A 19,368-nucleotide genomic window follows, 5' to 3' on the forward strand; every position below is an offset into this window, starting at 1 on the left:
TGAACTGGACACCATTATAGCACACACACGCTTTGCTGGAGCTCTGGACAGTCGTGCAGCCCAAGGAAATGCAGTCGCATGGCTGCAAAGATGCTGAATAGTGCCCTTGAGACCAGTCTCCCACTGATTAGCTCTCCAAAAGTAATGATATTCTTTACTTGGCTGTAAGTGAACACTGGTATCTTTTGATGACAGGCATGAAGGTTTAGATAAAAAAGCAATGAGGCACTGAACCTGCTCCTTACAGTGTTTCTGGGGGTGGGATGGGCTCCAGAGAGGCTCACGCTGCAGGCAAATTCCTGTGCTGTGCCAGCAGCTGTCAGGTCGGACACCTGGACCACCTCAACCTCCACAAGGGACTTTGGGATGAACCCAGTGCTGTTGGGGTACAGTAGGCATGGGCTGAGCAGCTCAGGGCCGCCCAGGGAGCTGGGTGCAGAAACATCCCTTTGTTGAGCAGAAGACTGATAGTTAAATGGTCCGTTCAGCTGAGATGGGAACCCACAGAGCACATCCAGGGTCATAACCTTATGCTCCCAGACATGTTTTCTGAGAAAATCCCAAGCACCTCATGCAGATGTGGAGGCCAAGGTCAAAATCTCCGAGTCTGATGACTTTCCTAGCGCCTCAATCCAGCTCTGTGCCATCTGCACAGGCCTCAGCACAAGCACCTCAGCGTGGCACGGCGTGCTCAGGGACGGCCGTGCTGCTCCCATGACCGTGCTAACACCCCTGCCCAGAGCCAGGCCCGGCCACACAGACCCAATCATAGTGGGCACGCCTGGCCTGGGTATGGCTGCGCCGCACTGCACCGCGAATCTGCACCTGCCCAGCACATTAGGTAAAGGGGAGAGAGAGTTAGTTGCCTGTAACATAGGCAATATGTTCTGCCTGTATTTCTTTCTAGGAGCCTGAGGATTTTTTTGGACCCTGGTGTTTGGAGTGCAGTAATAACCACAGGGGCAGGTGTCTGCGGTGCTCATATCGAAAGACGAAGCATACCCCTGTCCAGCCTGCTCCAGAGGCAAGGCAGCTCGCCCTTGAAGGCTGGCTTGGGGCTTCTCTTCACACCTTTCGGAAGTCACCGCTACCTGTCCTGGCTGGACTATGCCAGATACTCTGGTTACCCCTTGTTCCAAGCTGCTTGGATGTCAAGTCATGGGCAATGGCTCAGGGAAACACAGGAACCAATACGGGGCTGCATCAAGGGAAAGGGACAGGCTCGTTAAAACCATTGCATTTTAAACATTTCACCGTACTGCATGCAGAAATCCTTAATATGTGAGGGAGTTTTTCTTGTATTAGAAGAGAAAACAACATAGGAAATGGTGTCTGCTTCCTCATTAACATTTCAGTTTTCATACAGTAGTCATGGGTAAAAGAATAAAATATACAATATCTGCAATCCTGTTAGAAACAGTTTTCCACACTTTATAAAAAGATAATTGAGAGACTGAGAGGACATCCAATACATTGCATTTATTTTTTTTTAACACACAATGATTGCATCTGCATCCATCTTCGGATTCCCAAAGATTTAAAGCACAGCCTGAAACCTTTATGAATATGAAGCCTACTACTATCTCATGATGAAAAATTAATCACACGGGCATTAAGTGACTTACTCCAGGCTTTGCAGTAAATCAGTGCCAGTGATGATGAAACCCTGGGGTCTTAACCTCTGTCTCCTCCTCTAGCTGATGTCTTTACCCCATGATATTTAACAGCTATCCCTGCAAAAGACCAACTGTTAGTTATTTTTACAAGAAATGGGTTGCCATATTACCGTTGCAGTGACTAATTATATCAATAGCAGCAAACTAATTATACGGTGATACTGTCCAACTATAAAGCCATCCTGGAAATTTCTGTTAAATGAAAACCATTTTAGGAGAATCCAGTTATCACCAACTCTAAGATATTAATCCTGTGCTGTTTGTTACTGTGAAAAGTTTAAATAGTCCTCAGCACTTGCCTTCTTTAAACTGAATATTCATATCTGTTATTCTCTATTGAATCATTCAATAACTCTTATATTAAAATAATTTTTGAGCAGGGGGATTAAAATATATGTGAACAGATAAAGTAGTAAGTCAAGAGAAATCCTGGCATCTAAGATTTAAAAAAAATGTGATAACTCTCAACCTTGAGGAAAAAATATGGATAAATAATGGCCAGTGTCACATGGCACATCAAAACAGTGCAAGGGAGGAAAATTAGTGAGGGAAAATACATGTCTCATTATGGAAACTAAAGAAAGGTACACACACACACATTTCTTCCTACAGATGTGGGTGTTTTTACAAGTGGAACAAATTTATTCCAAGCTCAAAACTGGAGCATTTAGAAAGTTGACGATGACAAGTGCAATAACATTAGGAGCTGTAGAGACAGCATTTCAAGGCAGTAGCATTTATTCTACATTCTGACGTGAACACCCACTCATTCTGACAACAGGAATCCAGAGGGAATAATGATAAGAAATTTATTTCTCTGCATTTCAATATAGATTCAGACTTTGTTATAAACCTGAGCAGTGCCAAAATGTAAAGGTAAAGTTGTTAAAAAGCTGTACAATTTATGAGATACTAAATACAGTTTGCAGATGCTGCTGGTTTGGGACCAAATCCTAACCTCAGGCATACATTGTTATAAAACTCCAGAAGACAAGATTCACAGCTTTTCTCCGATGGTTCATGGTAATAGATTTCCAAGATACTCAGAGATGCTTGCCACATTTTTATTATAATTTGATCTTTGCAGTTAAAATGTTACAGCCAAAGTCAGGCAGTTACTGAATCAATAAGAAGTTTTTATTAACCATATTTACAAAACCCTGGAGACACCACAAAATGAATGGTTAAAACTCCAATGTGCTAAACACAGTAGCAAGAGAATGATCTATGATTTTGTTCATGCATTTGATTTCAACCATCTTTTTTTTTCAACGGGAAAAACAATGAGAATTATTAATTAGAAAAAAGCTGGTATTGATTATCTTCTGCTTCAGAGTACTAGGTAATTCATTTTACTGGTCTGGTACCCTGTAAATTCAGTATCTTCTGTTCACCATCACTTGAATACATTTGGATTAGAGGTTTGGGGTCTGAATATGCAGAAGTGGAAACCTGCTCTTTCAGTGGGGATAGACCTTTTTCATGGTCATGAGTGCTAGTTATTAAACAAACAAGACACGATCAATAAGAGATTGGTATCTGAGATGCTGGAAATCTATGAATTTTAGAATAATTGTTTCTCTTGGAAATTTTCAGTCTTATGAGAAGTCAGAACTATACAAGAAAATTAATTTTTCCCCAAAATTCAATAAGGAGGCTAAAAGCACTGAAGTCCTGTTATATTTCACTATGAAAAATAAGCATAGAGGTCCCAGACAGGCTTTCTACGCTTTAACACAAGTAAATTTAGATTAATTATCTAAGGCCTAGCAGATGGCAAATTTATCAGATGATGATTTATGACTTCAATAAGAGTTTGTACAATTATTTTCAAAGCAGTGAACCCAGCAGCTTCCCAGTACAATCCTGGGTTTTTCACTGCATGACCTGTAACGCAAACTTGCGCAGTATTCCCCAGGCACAAGCAATGACACAAGCTCAATCCCAGAATCCCTCGCCACTGAGGCTGTGGAGCAAAATGAGTATTATTGATGACTCCAGCCTATATACTGGAAGTACCTAAGGATCAAAGCACATTCCAGAGGCTCAGGCCACTGAGGGCAAGATGTGCTATCTAAATAAACGTAATCCACACCCAGTAATTTCTGCACCCACCCCTACACTCTCTGAGCTTCAGGAACAGAAATGTGAGTTGTTATCTCAGGCTGTTGCAAGTTTACAGCCCAGACTGCCTTGGGATACGCAGACAGGCTGTCTCCACTGCTCCTAATGCTTTCCGAGGTAGCTATGCTCCTACACCAGCACAGGAGAAAACCAGTTTCATGGCTTTTTTTTTTTTTTTTTTTCCATTTGGCAACCGTCTTTTACCACTCTTCCAAAGGGAGGGCAGAACTTAATGTCTTCCTTTTGCTACTGTATCTCCAGGGAGGGATGTGTGGAAGCTGGGGCTGCTTCTTCCCACTCATGTATGTGAGACTCTATGTTCTTCTTTCTACACGACGGCCCTTTCCTACGCTCTACTCCTCATTCTTCATCATTCATCCTTCCCCCTTTCTTCCTTTTGAACTGGGTCTTCCTATATCCCGTCTTCTCTTATTCTTGTCCCTCCTTCTCTCCACCCACACAGTTATTACTGTATTACACTGTCATATGAGCTCTACAGCCAAGCAGAAAGTAGAAGCCCTCAGGAGGTCCTCAGGATTGTACTCCTAAAACCAATACATTAAAAAACCCTCAGGCCAATAAACATCTCCAATACAGTCAACACTGACAACAGATTAAATTTTTTGCAGCACTATGTAACTGTTCTATACTTTTTTCATTACTGCATCGGTAATCAAGAGCCTCAGAGTATTTATGGTTTTAGGAAACAGATCCCATGCAGTTTATTTGCCCTATGAGTATAATCCAGCAGTTTCTACAATGCCTTTCATTGCTCCAAAATATAATCCTCATACATGGTACCAGACACGTATCAAGTATAATGCTAAAATCTCAGCGGACGTAACTCCCATCTGCAGCTGCCTTTTCTCAACATACGCAGAGAAATCCCCGCCATGTGTTCACTGGCTGCATTCACATTTTAAGGTAATATGTAATCAGATGTTCAGCCTGGAAAATGAAGACACACACTGAAAGTAGGTCATGATTATTATCAAAAGAAAGATCACCATGCTGGATTGTTTTACTGGGAATCTCAAAATAAGAACAGGTTAGAGATTCCGTGAGGTAAAACATACCTTTAAAAAAATACTTTAAATTGAAATACTATCGTTTATAGTGAGTTCTTCTGTAGGTGGCTTAGGACACAGCCATACAGGAAGCACTATTGCTGATGTGCCCTTAATCTTCCACCGAACCAAAGCCTCAGTATAACAGTTCTTTTATCTGCTGGTGATTTCATGGAAAATAAACTGTCTGTCACAACAGCAGGAATGGTTTTCCCATGGAAAACTATTTTGAATTCTTTTTTTCAGTACTGTTTTTAAAAAGAATGCCCTGCTCTATCACAGGAAAAAGCATCGCTTCCAAAGTCTAATCTTTTATTGAATCACATAATAAAGAAGGGCCTGCTGTATATTAAATCCATTACATTTTTGCTATCATTATTTTTAGTTTTGGAATGCTAAAATTAAAATTCTTATTCCTGGAAGTAATTATTAGTTTAATATTCTCAGAGGGAAGTAATTTATATAATCCTCGATCCAAACATTTATTTCTAGTCTCATTAACAGAATACAAGTGACACCTTACACAAAATGCTACTCTGCAAAATTATAATTGTGTTACTTACAGCCAATGTGTTTCCAAAGCTAATGTTTATAAATTCAGACATTACTCTCTTGATTTTTTCAGTCTGAGTAGTAGTGATGTGATAAATAGCATAGTAAATAAAGCAAGTATTTAATCTTCGGGTTTACTGGTGACAAAAAAGGTTTCTTGGATTTCAACATAATTAAAGAGATTTTTGCAGCTGAACACTGAAATAGTTTCTCTCTCCTAACACGACATTTAAAAGAACCTCATCAAAAAATACACAAGGGGACAGATTAACCTAAACAAGCACAGAAATAAATTTAGTAATCAAAAATTGAAGTCTCTACCGCTAATAGCAGATTTGTTATGTAACAAAAAGCAAATTAAGTACAGGCTCAGATGAACACTATTCTAGTGAAGTCCAGGAGGTATAGGCAAGTGAAGGATTTAATCTTCCTTAATCGTCTCACATGGTATGATTAGTCACCCACCTGTAGACTCTGGAAGATGACTGTTATAAAGATAACAACAGAAACAATATAAAATTACCAGTTATGCCACTATACAGTTATGCTCCTAAACAAAATACTGCATTTCCCTACTCCCTCTTGCAAATGTGATTTAGTAGTGTGTGATTTGTGACACAACAGAATAATATTGTTTGTTGCGGCTGGTTCCTCTTAGCGACACTCTCTGTCAAAAAGGCTTAAAGGTCAGTAATCAGCTAAGCATAGATGAAAATATAAGGCCATATTTAGGTTGCATAACTTTCACAAAAGAAGTTAAGCAATACCCATTTGGTAAACAGGGAGCTGGTGTTGCAGAAATCAGTAAGGGCCCAGGAAGGTGCTGAGCAGTGAGCTGCCGAGGTCAGGCACTGGGGAAAGGCAGCTGGGGAATGGAGGCTGCCTCGGTGCCATCCCAGCACCTGTAAAAGTCTGTTGAGAGTCGATCCCCATCCAAATCAACAAATAAAAATGGTGTGTCATTGTCATGTAAATAGATTACTCCCATTCTCAAGAGCTGTGTGCAGGATGCAGTTTCAATCTAGTCTCACTGTACATTTTTACACATACATCTCAAAAACTGTCGTTTAATTTTAAAAAAAAAGAAACTACCTGCCTGTGTATGTGAATCTGCTACCTGACAAATGGGATTACCTTGCTTAAAATACACCTACGCTCCTTGTGGCTGGGGTGAGTGCCTTCAAAATATTCTGATGAATTTCATGTGGGATAGAATGTAGGTTTGCTAAGGGCTGTAGAAAGGAGAGTTAAACACCAAGATTTTTCTAAAATCATCCTTTTAATTTTAGGCTATTAACACCAGTATCCCTATACTTTACATCATACTTCAAGTTAGGACCTGGGTTCACACACATGTCTACATGTACCTGACTTTCACTTTGCATGGAGGCCAATCCATATTTAGAAATATAAAAATAATAGTATAATAGCACAAAATAGAAATAATCTCTGGGAAACAGTGCGAGAAGAAAAACCTGTAGTATTTTACAACCTCAGTGCATGCCCAAACATACCACTGTCTGCAGTTTTGACTGAGTAAATATATTCTCCCAAGCTGCTCCAGGTAACCCCATTGTCCCTGTCACTATGTCAAGAGATCACTCTTAGAATCGTCCCCATGTCACCTGTCAAAGGGCAAGCTACATTTATGGATAGCTTTAAAATTTGGGATAGAATCATAGAATCATCACAGAATGGTTTGGGTTGGAAGGGACCTTAAAGACCATCTAGTTCCAACCCCCCTGCCATGGACAGGGACACCTTCCACTAGATCAAGTTGCTCAAAGCCCCGTCCAACCTGGCCTTGAACACTGCCAGGGAGGGGCCAGCCACAGCCTCTCTGGGCAACCTGTTTCAGTGACTCGCCACCCTCACAGTAAAGAACTTCTTTCTAGCTAATCTAAATCTACCCTCTTTCAGTTTAAAGCCATTATCCCTCATCCTACCACTACACTCCCTGATAAGGAGTCCCTCCCCATCTTTCCCATAGGCCCCCTTTAAGTACCAGAAGGACACTATAAGGTCTCCCCGGAGCCTTCTCTTCTCCAGGCTGAACAACCCCAACTCTCTCAGCCTGTCCTCATGAGGGAGGTGCTCCAGCCCCCTCATCATCTTCATGGCCCTCCTCTGAACTAACTCAAGCAGGTCTATGTCCTTCGTATAATGGGGACCCCAGAGCTGGACACAGCACTGCAGGTGGGGTCTCACAAGAGTGGAGCTGAGGTGGAGAATCACCTCCCTCGCCCTGCTGGCCACGCTTCTCTTGATGCAGCCCACGATACAGTTGGCTTTCTGGGCTGTGAGTGCACATTGCTGGCTCACAGTCAGTTTTTCATACACCAGTACCCCCAAGTCCTCCTCTGCAGGGCTGCTCTCAGTCCACAGAGAGCTGCAAGATATCATGAATAATTGCGTACATAAGGCTTAGGTACCAAGGAGCAGTAACAGCCTGAGTAGGGTGACTGGGTAACCACAGCCTCTGCAATCGGGGGGCAGCTGCTGAAGAAGGTCAAGAAACATCAGCAGAGCAGAAATGGCACTGGCAGCACCTGAGCCGCAGCCCAGAACACAAACTGCACTGCCTCTCTGGGCCACTAACAGCCTTTCTCTTAAAAGAGTAGATGGGACAGCAGTGAATAAGATTAGGTCATGATTTCACTTCCAGGCTAATTACTGGAGAAGACTCCTAAAGATAAGAGCGAGCTGAATCCAGAAGTAAATCTGATCTTCTTCCCAAAGACTAAGTTAATGTCTTTTTCTTCCTTGAGCTGGTGCACATCTCGTAATGTGTGTAGACTCCAGGACTGGAAACTAAACAGCCATGTCCTGAATAAGTGTCCACCCCAGCAGTCCAGGACAAAGAAAGGACATTCCTCTCCATGGGAAAGGCGTACCATGTTCCCAGTTCTCCACACAAAACAGGGAATCAGTATTTTAAAAGGGAAAACTGATCATTTACAAAATACAAAAAGACAGAGAAGTCAATGAAATATAGCACCTGACTCAATGAGCCTTTGGACTCGAGAGGTTTCACCAGACACAGCTCAGAAAAAGAAGTTTTATATAACTGTCATTTTGAAACTCTCCCTTGTATCTCTGGTATACAAAAATATGAGGTTTGTATATCATAAAATGTTTTCACTTTCTTCTCAGTAAGAATGACACAATTTAAATCAAACAGCCAGAAGGTCATTCACATACCACATTTTTGTTTTAACCTTTCTCAAGAAACTGCAGTAAATCTGAAAGTGTGAAGATGTGCAAATGGTATAAAATAATGTGAAATGATACAGTGTTTTCTTTATTTCACCTGTATTTAGAGAGCACCTAGCTTCAGAATACAAAAGCAGCTTCTGCAGACAACCCCACTGCTGCCAGGCCTCACGTGCTCTGCATCGCAGTTGTTAGACTACAACAAAGCAAATCATTAATCTTTGGCCAGCAAGTTGGTCAGCAGTTTGAAGAGGGCACGCAGAAACTCGTGCAAGAGCAAAACTGTCTCGGCAGCCCGTTACAATGCTAAAACACAGAGCCCAAGTGCCTGCTGAAGGACCAGGGATGGGGGAAGCTCCAGAGCGGCTCCACAGGCAAGCAGGGCACACGGCTCCAGAACACCAGTCCTTCCACAACGGAGATTTCTCTTCACTCATACTGGACCTGTCACATTAAGCAGCTACTGAAAGCATGTGGTAACAGCAAGAATGTGATTTTCTTTCCTCTCCTCCGTGTTTAATTCTCCCGCACCTCTGCACCCACCAAAAATGATTCTAAAAAAAAAAGAATTACTGCCCCTAGTCCTTCATTAAAGAAATCACTCCAGTGAACACTGAGTTTCACTGGTTTTTATATGCGGGTGTCTGTAAGAGTGTATTAGGAAAAAAAAATTGTATTACCAAGAAAATATATAAACTTTCAACAGAGAGCTGTAGTCAAAGCATTGCTGCCAAAATGCCTGAAAGAACTTTGGTAGATAGACTCTTCTGAAGAAACTGAAAAAGGGAAAGCAATAGCATAAACTGATTGGGAAAAAAATCTGATTTCCAGTTGTAATCATCTCAGGTATAGCAGATAAATATGATTTATGGCTATGATTTTAAATATCCTCACTGAATTTTATTTAATGCCAGATTAAAAAAAAAAATCCAGTTATTCTAAGTATTACACAATACTGGCAATGGCACATAGAGAACCAATGTGATCCCATTATCAGCTGCAGCTGTTCAGTTACTCAAAAACCTCCCCCACCACACCGGTAGATTTTAAGACATGGCAGAAAGGTAGGTATATTTAATTCCAGGTGACTCTGAGCTTAAAGCAAATCTTATTAGGGTGAAAATCATGGGGAAAAAAAAGAATAAAATAAAAAAAACCAGAATAAAATCCCAAATGATCAAAGTCTGAACTGAAAAATTGTCTCAGGTTTTTCACACAAAACTGCATTATCACCTGTGTGAACTTCTGCCATGATTACACAGCCTTTTATAGTAGCACAACTCAACCCAGGATAGTTAAAGTTAAGTTGTACTACATAATGTCACATAAACTAATTTGCCAGAGCAAATGCCAGCCAGTCATGATATAAAATTGTTCTTAACTCTAGTTTGACCAAAGTGAACTCAATGGAAGATAAAAATGCAGCATCTCCGACCAGATGAGGAAGTTCTTCATTGGGATATACCTACCTGGGATATACCAGGCCTACCACTGCCTGCCCCAGCGCTCAGCAAGCTAACAACAGTTATATTTTTCCTATTATCTTCAAAACCACAATACATACAAAAATATTTTTATTTAAAATAACGTTCAATCCAGCCTATTTCGAAGGCTAAAAAAACCCCTTGTTTCTAACCTGCAAGTTCAGTGGCTTATGCCACACTGGCAACTTTTAACGTGCCAGAAGAGGCGAAGTTCGCCCTTGGTTAGAACGTACAGAGGATCCTCTGCATGGGGATGGAGATGGCATTGCACATCTCCTGCAGTGGCAATCTGCTACACTTCCTCATGTCTGAAACTTCCAAGTTTGTGCTGTTCACAACCCAGTTTTCCACAAATCTCAGCTGGTTAGCTGCCTTCTTCCTTTTCTCCCAAGAGGAAAGCAGCACGTTAAGTCTCTGGGCCTAAAAAGATACCTTTTAGTCTCCAGCACTGTGTTTTGAGACATATCCATTTGACAAGAAAGACACAGAAAAACACATACTCAAAAACATTCTTTATTAATGATTTCAGAAGTCATCTTCCGAGTCATAATCCTTAATTTTTTGCAGTGGCCGTTTAATACCAATTATTAAATCTATGGAGAGAAGCTCTGTAACACAATGAAGAACTGAAATGACTAACTGGTATTTGCAATACACTGATTCTAAACCTCTCTCATTCACAGGAAGTGGCTGATTTCTTCTGAGCGCATTTACGGCTTTGAGATAGAATTTGGTAAAGCTGTCTTGTTCTGTTGTCCTGTACAAGGACTTGGGAATACTTAACAAAGCATCAGCAACTACATGAGCTACCACAGTTACCTCTGACTGCTGCAACTGTTTTGCATAGTACTGAATATAATAATGTAACAGGATTTCAAAGTAACCTCCTACTGGCAAAACTGATCCTACTTCTATGAGGCAGTTGGAGTAATTCTGTGCAACACTTACACAACTCTTTTCATGCTTAAATGGAACTACATTGCAACTTGTTTTCTCTAGATCTTTGCCAACGCCTAGGCGTTCACACGCAATGCCTGTGTCAGCATTACGTGCTGCTAATGCAGCAGTGCTGCAGTTCTTTTGACTGTCCACCAATGAATCGCTTTCACAGTTCTCGTGCACGTCACCCCGATGCTCGCATTTTGCATGCGGTTTCTGTACATCTGTTGAAGAGCCATCTCCGTCAGTGGCAACGCTGAATTCTTTGATGTGTGAGATGGCATTTGAGGGCTTTTGCAAGTCTGTTTGCACACGTGCTGGATTTTCACTTCCCTGCAAATCAAGGTCTGTAAGTTGTGTCTCTGTTTCACCCCTAGGTACTTTCAGTTGACATTCAGAAACCCGACTGCTGTTACAAGCAGCATTTGCTATTACGAGTTGCTTCTGAGTAGCTGAAGAAGGCCAACAGCAAACATCTGAGGCTTCATTCTGGCTTTCATTGTCTGCTTTGCATTCCTCCCTCTGATAAACTGTTTTAAATAGCTGCTGCAGCATTGTAAATGCCCCTTGTAAAGCAGTAGCATGCTGCTCATTAACACCCTCCACCGGCCCACAAAGAATTAGGCAGTGGGGCTGAAAGGCGCACACGCTGGTGAAGCCAATGTGAACGCATCTCTTTGAGCCGAGCAGCAAGGGCTGGCAAAACGTTGCCACTGCGCTTTCAGTGATTTCTCTGTGTGTGTTATCACCAAAAGGTTCATAAGGCGAGATTCCCGTGATTTCACAGATAAGGGCCACTTCTTCTGACGACAAGCACTCTACCACAGACACGCCGTATAATTTTGCATAGTAGATAACAAGTTCCTCTTGCTTCACGCTCGACAGCAATAGCTTAACGTCGTTGCTCTGAAAGTGTTTCATTAAGGCTTCTGTCCTCCGTGCGATCCAGCGCTGGGAGGCCTGATACCGGCCCTCGGAGTCGACAAGGAACTCGACGCCGGGGGCCGAGAGGGCGGGCCGGAGGGGCTCGGTGACGAGCACGGCCCGCAGGTTCCCCCTCGCCGGGCAATAGGCCGCGAAGTCCCTGCGGAGGACAATCCCGGGCAGGACCCTGGAGCTCGCCACGGGGAGGCCCGCTACGGCGGCGTGCAGCTCCGCGAAGCGGCGGCCGAGGAGGCGTAGCAGGGACGGGCAGGGGGCGGCGGCCGGGGCGCAGCGGCAGCAGTACTCGCAGCCGAGGCGCGCCAGGTGCCGCCGCTCGCCCGGCCCGAGCCGGCCGCCCAGGTAGGCCTCCAGCAGCGCCTCCAGGGCGGCCGTCTCCGCCAGCCGCCCGCCGACAGCCGGCAGAAGGTGCCCCCGCAGGCCGTGCGCCACGGCCCGCTCCAGCACCTGCTCCTCGAAGGCTCGCAGCGCCCGCCGCAGCCCGCCGCCGCCGCCCGCCGCCCGCAGACCGCCCAGCACGCCGGCCAGCAGCACCACAAACGTCTTGGCGCCGTCCCCCGTCGCGGCACCGTGGCTGCAGGCGCAGGCAGCCATCATCCTGCGGGCAGATGGGTAGTTAGGCGGCCCCGCCCCGCCCGGCCCGGCCCGGCCCGGCCCCCCCCTCCCCGCCCCGCCGCGGTACCTGGCGGTCGGCGGCTCCAGGCTGAGCGCCTCCAGCAGGCGCCGCCCGTCCCGCGTAAGCAGGGCCCGGCCGCAGGGCCGCACCACCAGCGCCCGCCCGCCCCGTGGCCCGAGGGCGCCGCGCACGGCGCCCGCCAGCGCCGCCGCCTCCTGCGCCAGCCGCCCCAGCTCCGGCCGCCTCGCCATGGCAACCGCCGCCCCGCCCCGCCCCTTCCGCCGGGCGCGCGCGCGGGCGCAGCGGCGGGTCCACGCATGCGCCGCCGGCCCCGGGCGGGGGCGCGTGCGCGGCGCCCTGCGGAGGGAGCGGCGGGCGGGGCCGGCCCGGGGGAGGGCGCGGAGAGGCGCGCGGCACGGCTTGGAGGGGTGCGGCGGCCCGCTGCCCCGGCCCGGGGACAGCTCAGACCCTTCACAGGGCGAGGCCGGGCGGCGGCGAGCGAGCAGAAACAAACGAACGGAGACGGACGCAGTGTCGTCAAGGCTTATTGTCCCACTTGGTCAAGCGAAAGGCCGGGCAGGGGCGGCGCGGGTCGGTGACAGCGGGCAGCGCCCGGGCCAGCTCCAGGAGCGGCAGCCAGGAGCCGCTGCGCAGCTGCGTTAAGGATAATAAACCGAAATAATCTGTGAGGTTCTTACTTTGTTACGGCTATTTCCATAATGTCACAAAGTAGTGCTGCTTCATTACATCAAACACCAAAAATCCTCCACGCATAGCGCACCAGTCACAAGAGGGAATAATTTAATGTGTTTTAATGGTTGATATTTTTTTCCCCCGGAGTCTGACTAAGCAGGAAAGTTAGTTTTCAAACACAAAACCCCTCACAAAAGGTCAGATGTTACATATGGCACAAACTTGACAAATCTTTACACGTCTCAGAACAGCAAGAAATCCATCAAGAAGGCACTGTTTACAATACTTGAATACCTGCTAAATTTTCTGTGATTTGAGGATACCCTTGAAATAATAATTAAAACTTAAGAGATGTACAGAATCCTTGTATATGTTATTTACACAAACAGTGGAGAAGTAACAGCCTTTAAGAAACCATATGAAACACTGAAGCCAAAGTCTGTTTCATAAACAGTCTAGCAAAAGAAAAATTTCCCAAAGGCACAGGAGGGCAGCAAACAAACAAAAAAAGGAAGAAACCACCATCACTACGTTTTACGGGACAACCTTTCAAGTAGTTTATGATATTTAATGGGGGGAGGAAACAATGAGGCTATACCCTCATTAAGTAATGTCAACTATTTCAAAAGAATTAACATGTGAAATGCAAGAAACATCACCTACTGTTGAAACTGATACTTGCTACATTTCACATGGCATTATTTACTTTTTCTTACCTTAGGTCATCTCTACCTAACTAGGCAATCTGTTCCTAAATGGCAAATTAAAGGCTTAAGAGTGCATTTGAAAAAACAAAACAACAAAGCCACATAGTAACAAAATCTGAAAATATTTCCTGTATAAGAAAAAAACCAAAAGATTTGTAAATCAAATGTTAAAACAAGTGCTGTTCTAAACTTTAAAAACTAGTAGGAGGCCACAGCCCTAAAATGTCTGCAAACTGCAGAGTCAAATTTTATAAGTATGTGCAGAATTCAGTCTTAAGTTTATAATATCCAAGATCATCATGGTTAAACAGGACAATGGTGCTGCGCTAAAGAAAAGGCTTCATACACGCCCGTGACCAGCTGTACTGTAAAAATCAGGCAAGAAATTTCTTTGTTCTATTCATATGAGGGAACTTTGTACAAAACCCAGCAAAATGGGAATTACTAGGTTTTCGATGTACTTTTTGGAATTGAAGTTATCAAATACAGTCAAGCAGAAGTCTGCAATTTTACTTTTCAAAAAGTTCTGTCATATATATCCTTTACCTTCCTGGACCATCACTAAAACCACTTTTACAACAGAATTAAACTCTAAAAAATAAGTTGAAAATAAGTACAGGCATTTGTCTCGCTCTGTTCAAGTCTCTTACTTATCTTGAGCTGAGCATGAATTTCAGATGTGGAGTATGTGTTCAGTCCGTGTACCACACCGTGCCGCCAGCCAGATGGATGGGTCAAATCCACACTTACTACCACGCAGTCCATGTCAAAACACATGCAGACTGTGTTATTAACTGATCTTGAACAGAAGCAATTAAAAAATTCAACATGAAAGGGCAGAAGGACATTTCTATTTACAAGGGTGATAAAAGCTTGCAACTATCAGTCAAGAGTTTCAGCATCACAAATTTAGCAGAGTATTATTTTAGGGGATTGAAGTTATTGCCCGAATTTGCACTCATTTCCTCTTGTATTACTCTCATGTACAGAGTCTGTTTAAAGGCTTGTAACAGATCTTAAGGAAGGTGAAGCTTTGATATCTAAACACGATAATGAATGGCCAAATTCTGGGCTGAGAACATTAAATTAATGCAATAATATTCTGCATGCTTTATGCCATTTTATACATGGCTAACAACTTCAGCTTCTGTTCAGAGACTTAATTTACGGATTTTTTTTTTCTTTTCTTACAGAGGGACTTCCTACATTCACATATTTTACCTCCTCAGCTACAGATATAATGGAAGTCCAATCAAGTTGGGTCTTGCCCACAGATACAAGACCACTTTGGTTAAGGTACCACATTCCAGAAAATGATTCAAGACCAAACTATGCTAAATATGAAGCTGTAAGAAATAAGCTGAAGTTGACTGCTTAAGCAATAAACTTTTACATAGGTTAGGCCCAAAAAGGGGGAAAGGTAAAAGAGAAGGGGAGGTGTCTGAAGGTGTCAGCCACAGGAATATACGAGCTAGACTGATAAACAACAAGTAAATAGTATTTTCACTAAATACTGGTGAGACTGATGCAGCACAGAAAGGCAGATCACCTGGAGAGTCAGGGAGGCTGCCCAAGGCAGAGGGATAACTGGGCCATGGCAAAAAGCCAAATGTGACCTTTGAACCGTTCCACTGCCCAGGATGGATTTGATTTCTGAGAGGATCCTCTGAAAACAAACTTGGCTGCCCTTTGCAATACTACAGCCCTTTTTGACTTGGTATGCTTGACTGGCATATGGAATTCACCAGATAAACACTGGCACTAAACTTTTTTGCTGGAATTTTACAAGTTCTATACATGCACATATTTCTTCAAATAAAAAAATGTTAGAAACCCTAGTTTTAAATGGAAACTTCAGCTTCACATGAATTTGTATGGCTACCACATAGTGAATAGGTGCATCCGTGTGTTCTGTTAGGTAGTATATACTGCAGTAAGGAGGAATTTAACAAAGACTTAGGGTTTCACTTTCATTTGCTCTGATATGTGCGGTGTAAGCCATCCCACAATTTCTGAAGACCTTCCCCTTGTAATCACACATGTTTCATTTACAAGTAAACTCATGACAGTGCCCGAATTCTACATCATCTGCCTTTTGGGAGGTTCAACTCCAGCTACATACTAAGCACACCTTTGCATCTTCACATGTTGTTTCAAAAATAAGAGTCCTGGCATCAGCAGTCTGTCTTCTTACTGTGACATGGCCATACACAAATGTAAATTCAAAGCTGTAGATTTATCAAGACTTACAAACATACCGTAAATCCTTGACATTTGCAATTCATGAGAGAGTGTGGACCAAGACAGTACCTTCCCGAGTGCTGTACTGTTAAAAATGTGCTCTGTACAGTAGATGCAGGAATGTTTTTATGAAGAATCTGAAGTTTTAAAACTATAAAAATAAAAGCTGGCGTACAAGCCACTATAGTAATTCAGGATAAAAACTAGTACTTCCAAAACAAATCAAGGACATCACATTGCAGAATTCCCAAAGACTTGAGCTTTTTACCTGCCAGTTCCTACCACTCATGATCTTTGTATAATAATGTATTTGTTTGACTTTAAACAGAAGTTTACTTCCAAACACCCAACGCCATTTACAAAAACTGTTGGCTACTTCAAAAGTTCCTTTGTTACAAAAATCGTAAGTTTAAATGTAACAAAGTATGCTTGTTTATCATTCTACCACAACAGGAATCACATCCTACCTACAGGGTCTAACCTCTGAATATTTAACTTCATCTATTCTGTGGTGAAGATTCATCAGTACAGCGTATGACGCAATAAACACAAGGCTGATGTTTTATGTCTGCGAGACAGAGGCACACACCAGGAGCAAGAGTGTACTGGCACTTACACAATTCTTACTTCAACTGGGTAGACACGAGTATGATTCTGAACCATGGACGTTGAGGCAAAGTTCTGTAAGTTGTTGCTACAGGGCTCTTTTAGATAATATTGCATCATTTAAAGTCCAACTTAAAATATGGTCCCCAGTAACAGTTCGATCATTCCAGCTCAGAAAGGCCCTTGTTCATACTTCCTATTTGAACAAGAAATTAATGATAAGCTGTAGCAGAACCACAAGTAAAATGAAGACATAGTGCTTAAACTGCAAGAAATGGTAGTCCACGGGTGGTGAATTAGAAGTGACTCTATTTCGTAGAGCCATAATGTCCCTGTAAGATAGAAAATAATATACTGTAAATTACAATCTAGACAATTTGGCATTTTCTAGTATGTTAGGGCTCCCTGCAGAAGACAGTTTTTGAGGAAAATTATGAAACATCAATAAGCAATCAACATTTGGGAAGAAGGGTAGTTTAAAAACATTAAGGCTCTATAGCAGAAAAATACATACCAGCCTCCAAGGGAAAAAAGCTAGAAAATTAGTATTCTCTAAACCCTTTTAAAGCATTTTGTTTAGTACTACCTCTTAATGTCTTCCTGGGTTTCCTTTATAGATTCAATGGCACTCTGCAGTTCACCAAGGTCTGCCCCTTTTTTCCTTATTCTTGTATTATGTTTCAGAAGTTGCGCTAAAAAGATACAAAAGCCAGATGTAATTCACAGAAGTGACTGCTAAGTCAAAAAAGGAACGAAGTACTAATGACAAACTAAACCAGTTGCAAAAATGAGGGGAGAGTTTTTTAACTAAGCTTCTATTGAAAACCAAAGCTTTATTTCAGTCACCTATAGCATAGGACAGCAAGTTAAACACTTGACATATCTTAAAACACTGTATTGTTTAATTTCTGCAAGCACTATCAACAGCAAAAATCTGCCTTCTAGCAACATAATGATCAACAAATTAGAACCATTCAACTTGTTTTAAGAAAGAAAAGAGTTTACAAACATGATTTTTTCCCCCCATACTAAATATGTGCATCGCTTAAGTCTATGACACTACATACTGATGTTTAAAAGGACGGGAGAGTTTGCAATTAAAACCATGAGCCATTCTGCTCCTTTTGTTTTTCCAGAACGTGCTTCACATTGGATAGAACTGCGATCTAAAGCATGCATTACTTCGTAATACAAACATAAAATTAAGAAGAGTGTGTGACTACAGAACTGTTTCACTGTCAAGGCAGTTTATTATTTCCTTATGCAAAGGTATCTTTTCCTACCTTCACTCCCAGAGGAATCCTGGTTATCAGGCTCCGGGGATGAGAAACCACACTCTCCTTTCTTCTGACTGGCTGGCTTTCGTTTGATTTTTGGAACACTAACCTACGATTGATAAACTTATGAATTATTTCCAGACGACCAGAACTGTAGCAAAGCAGCACCTTTTAATAGCAATAGTTAAAAGCACAGTATCTAATAGAAGTCCAAGTTAAAAGTTTTGATGTATAAACAGTCTGAAGTTTGTGCATCTTCCCATTTAAGGGAAAATGTACATTAAACTGTTGAGTTCGTCCATTATATATTCCTATTCAGTCAAGTCACCTCTACCGCTTACGATGCAACACAGAAGTGAAAGGCTATGGACTGGGTAAATTACATTTTTGTAGGATAACAACAGTATTTCCCATCGCTCCCAATGCTTTGATGACCTTTATACACATAGTGCAATACATACAAGTCCCTGGATCTTGCTGCACCTGCTCACAGAACCAGAACATACCATTGGTGTCCGATGTCGAACTTTTGTTTGGATGGTGCCATCTTTTTCAAATTGGATCATATCATTCAAAGGGTCCCATGGTCTGGTACTAGACAAGGTGAATATAATTGATTAATACCACAACAATTTAAATAAGAAATATTTTCCTGCTCAGAAACTACTCAGTATGAACAGGTTAAAGCTCTCTCTCCCTATATAGAAGGCAGACGTGGAATAATTGATCTTATCTTCTACCTATACCGCAGTCCTAACCGGAAGAGCCAAGAGAGCCAAAAAATAAACTTTACGTCCAGGTCAAACCCTCAGCCAGCTGGTAAGAGTACAAGCTATTGTATTAACCAACAATATCATTATGAATTTATCTGGCTAGTGAAACGTATTTGTCAAACATGGAGAGGTTTTCTGCTTAATGTACAGTTATTATTTTAGAACTACAGGGAAATTAGGGGATTTTAAAAATTATTATTATTTTGAACTGCTTTTTTTCTTCTTCTATTTTAAAAGATGCCTAGGAAGGAGAGGTTAAGAATCAGTTACCTCAAACCTGCTCTCATCCCAAAGTGGCTAATGGTAATCAAGACTGGTTTTAAGAGGCCCTAATGAGCTATGCTCGTTCTTTTAACACTGCTTTTCCAAGTACAGGCTGATATAGAATTTTAAAAAAAAAAAAGGCAAAAGACACACAGCTCACTGGAGAACAACAAGCAGCCAAAGACCAGCATCCC

General features: G+C 42.6%; 2 protein-coding genes across 20 annotated transcripts in view; both read right to left on the reverse strand.

Moving 5' to 3' along the window:
* Positions 1-10,613: 10,613 nt before the first annotated feature.
* Positions 10,614-12,864, reverse strand: BBS10 (Bardet-Biedl syndrome 10). Its single transcript, XM_074870609.1, has 2 exons — positions 12,680-12,864; positions 10,614-12,595 (listed from the first exon to the last, which is right to left on the reverse strand). Exons 1-2 carry the CDS (start codon positions 12,862-12,864, stop codon positions 10,642-10,644), a joined length of 2,139 nt encoding a protein of 712 aa, XP_074726710.1. The 3' UTR covers positions 10,614-10,641.
* Positions 12,865-13,397: 533 nt separating this feature from the next.
* Positions 13,398-19,368, reverse strand: part of OSBPL8 (oxysterol binding protein like 8) — a 96,167-nt gene continuing 90,196 nt past the window's right edge. For all 19 annotated transcript variants that reach the window (XM_074870621.1, XM_074870628.1, XM_074870615.1 and 16 more), the window contains 4 exons: positions 18,644-18,731; positions 18,144-18,246; positions 17,447-17,552; positions 13,398-17,192 (listed from right to left, as the gene is read on the reverse strand). In XM_074870621.1, coding sequence (XP_074726722.1) covers positions 17,057-17,192; positions 17,447-17,552; positions 18,144-18,246; positions 18,644-18,731 — 433 coding nt within the window. In that variant the 3' untranslated portion in view covers positions 13,398-17,056. The remainder of the gene's footprint in view (positions 17,193-17,446; positions 17,553-18,143; positions 18,247-18,643; positions 18,732-19,368) is intronic.

This window comes from Strix uralensis, chromosome 5 (genome assembly GCF_047716275.1).
Source record: "Strix uralensis isolate ZFMK-TIS-50842 chromosome 5, bStrUra1, whole genome shotgun sequence".
Lineage (NCBI taxonomy): Eukaryota > Metazoa > Chordata > Aves > Strigiformes > Strigidae > Strix > Strix uralensis.

Excerpts from the sequence above, each read along its gene's own strand:
- BBS10 (XM_074870609.1), bottom strand. The coding sequence starts at position 12,864 with ATGGCGAGGCGGCCGGAGCTGGGGCGGCTGGCGCAGGAGGCGGCGGCG. Across the intron at positions 12,596-12,679 it reads CTGGAGCCGCCGACCGCCAG|GATGATGGCTGCCTGCGCCT; the intron begins GTACCGCGGCGG and ends ATCTGCCCGCAG.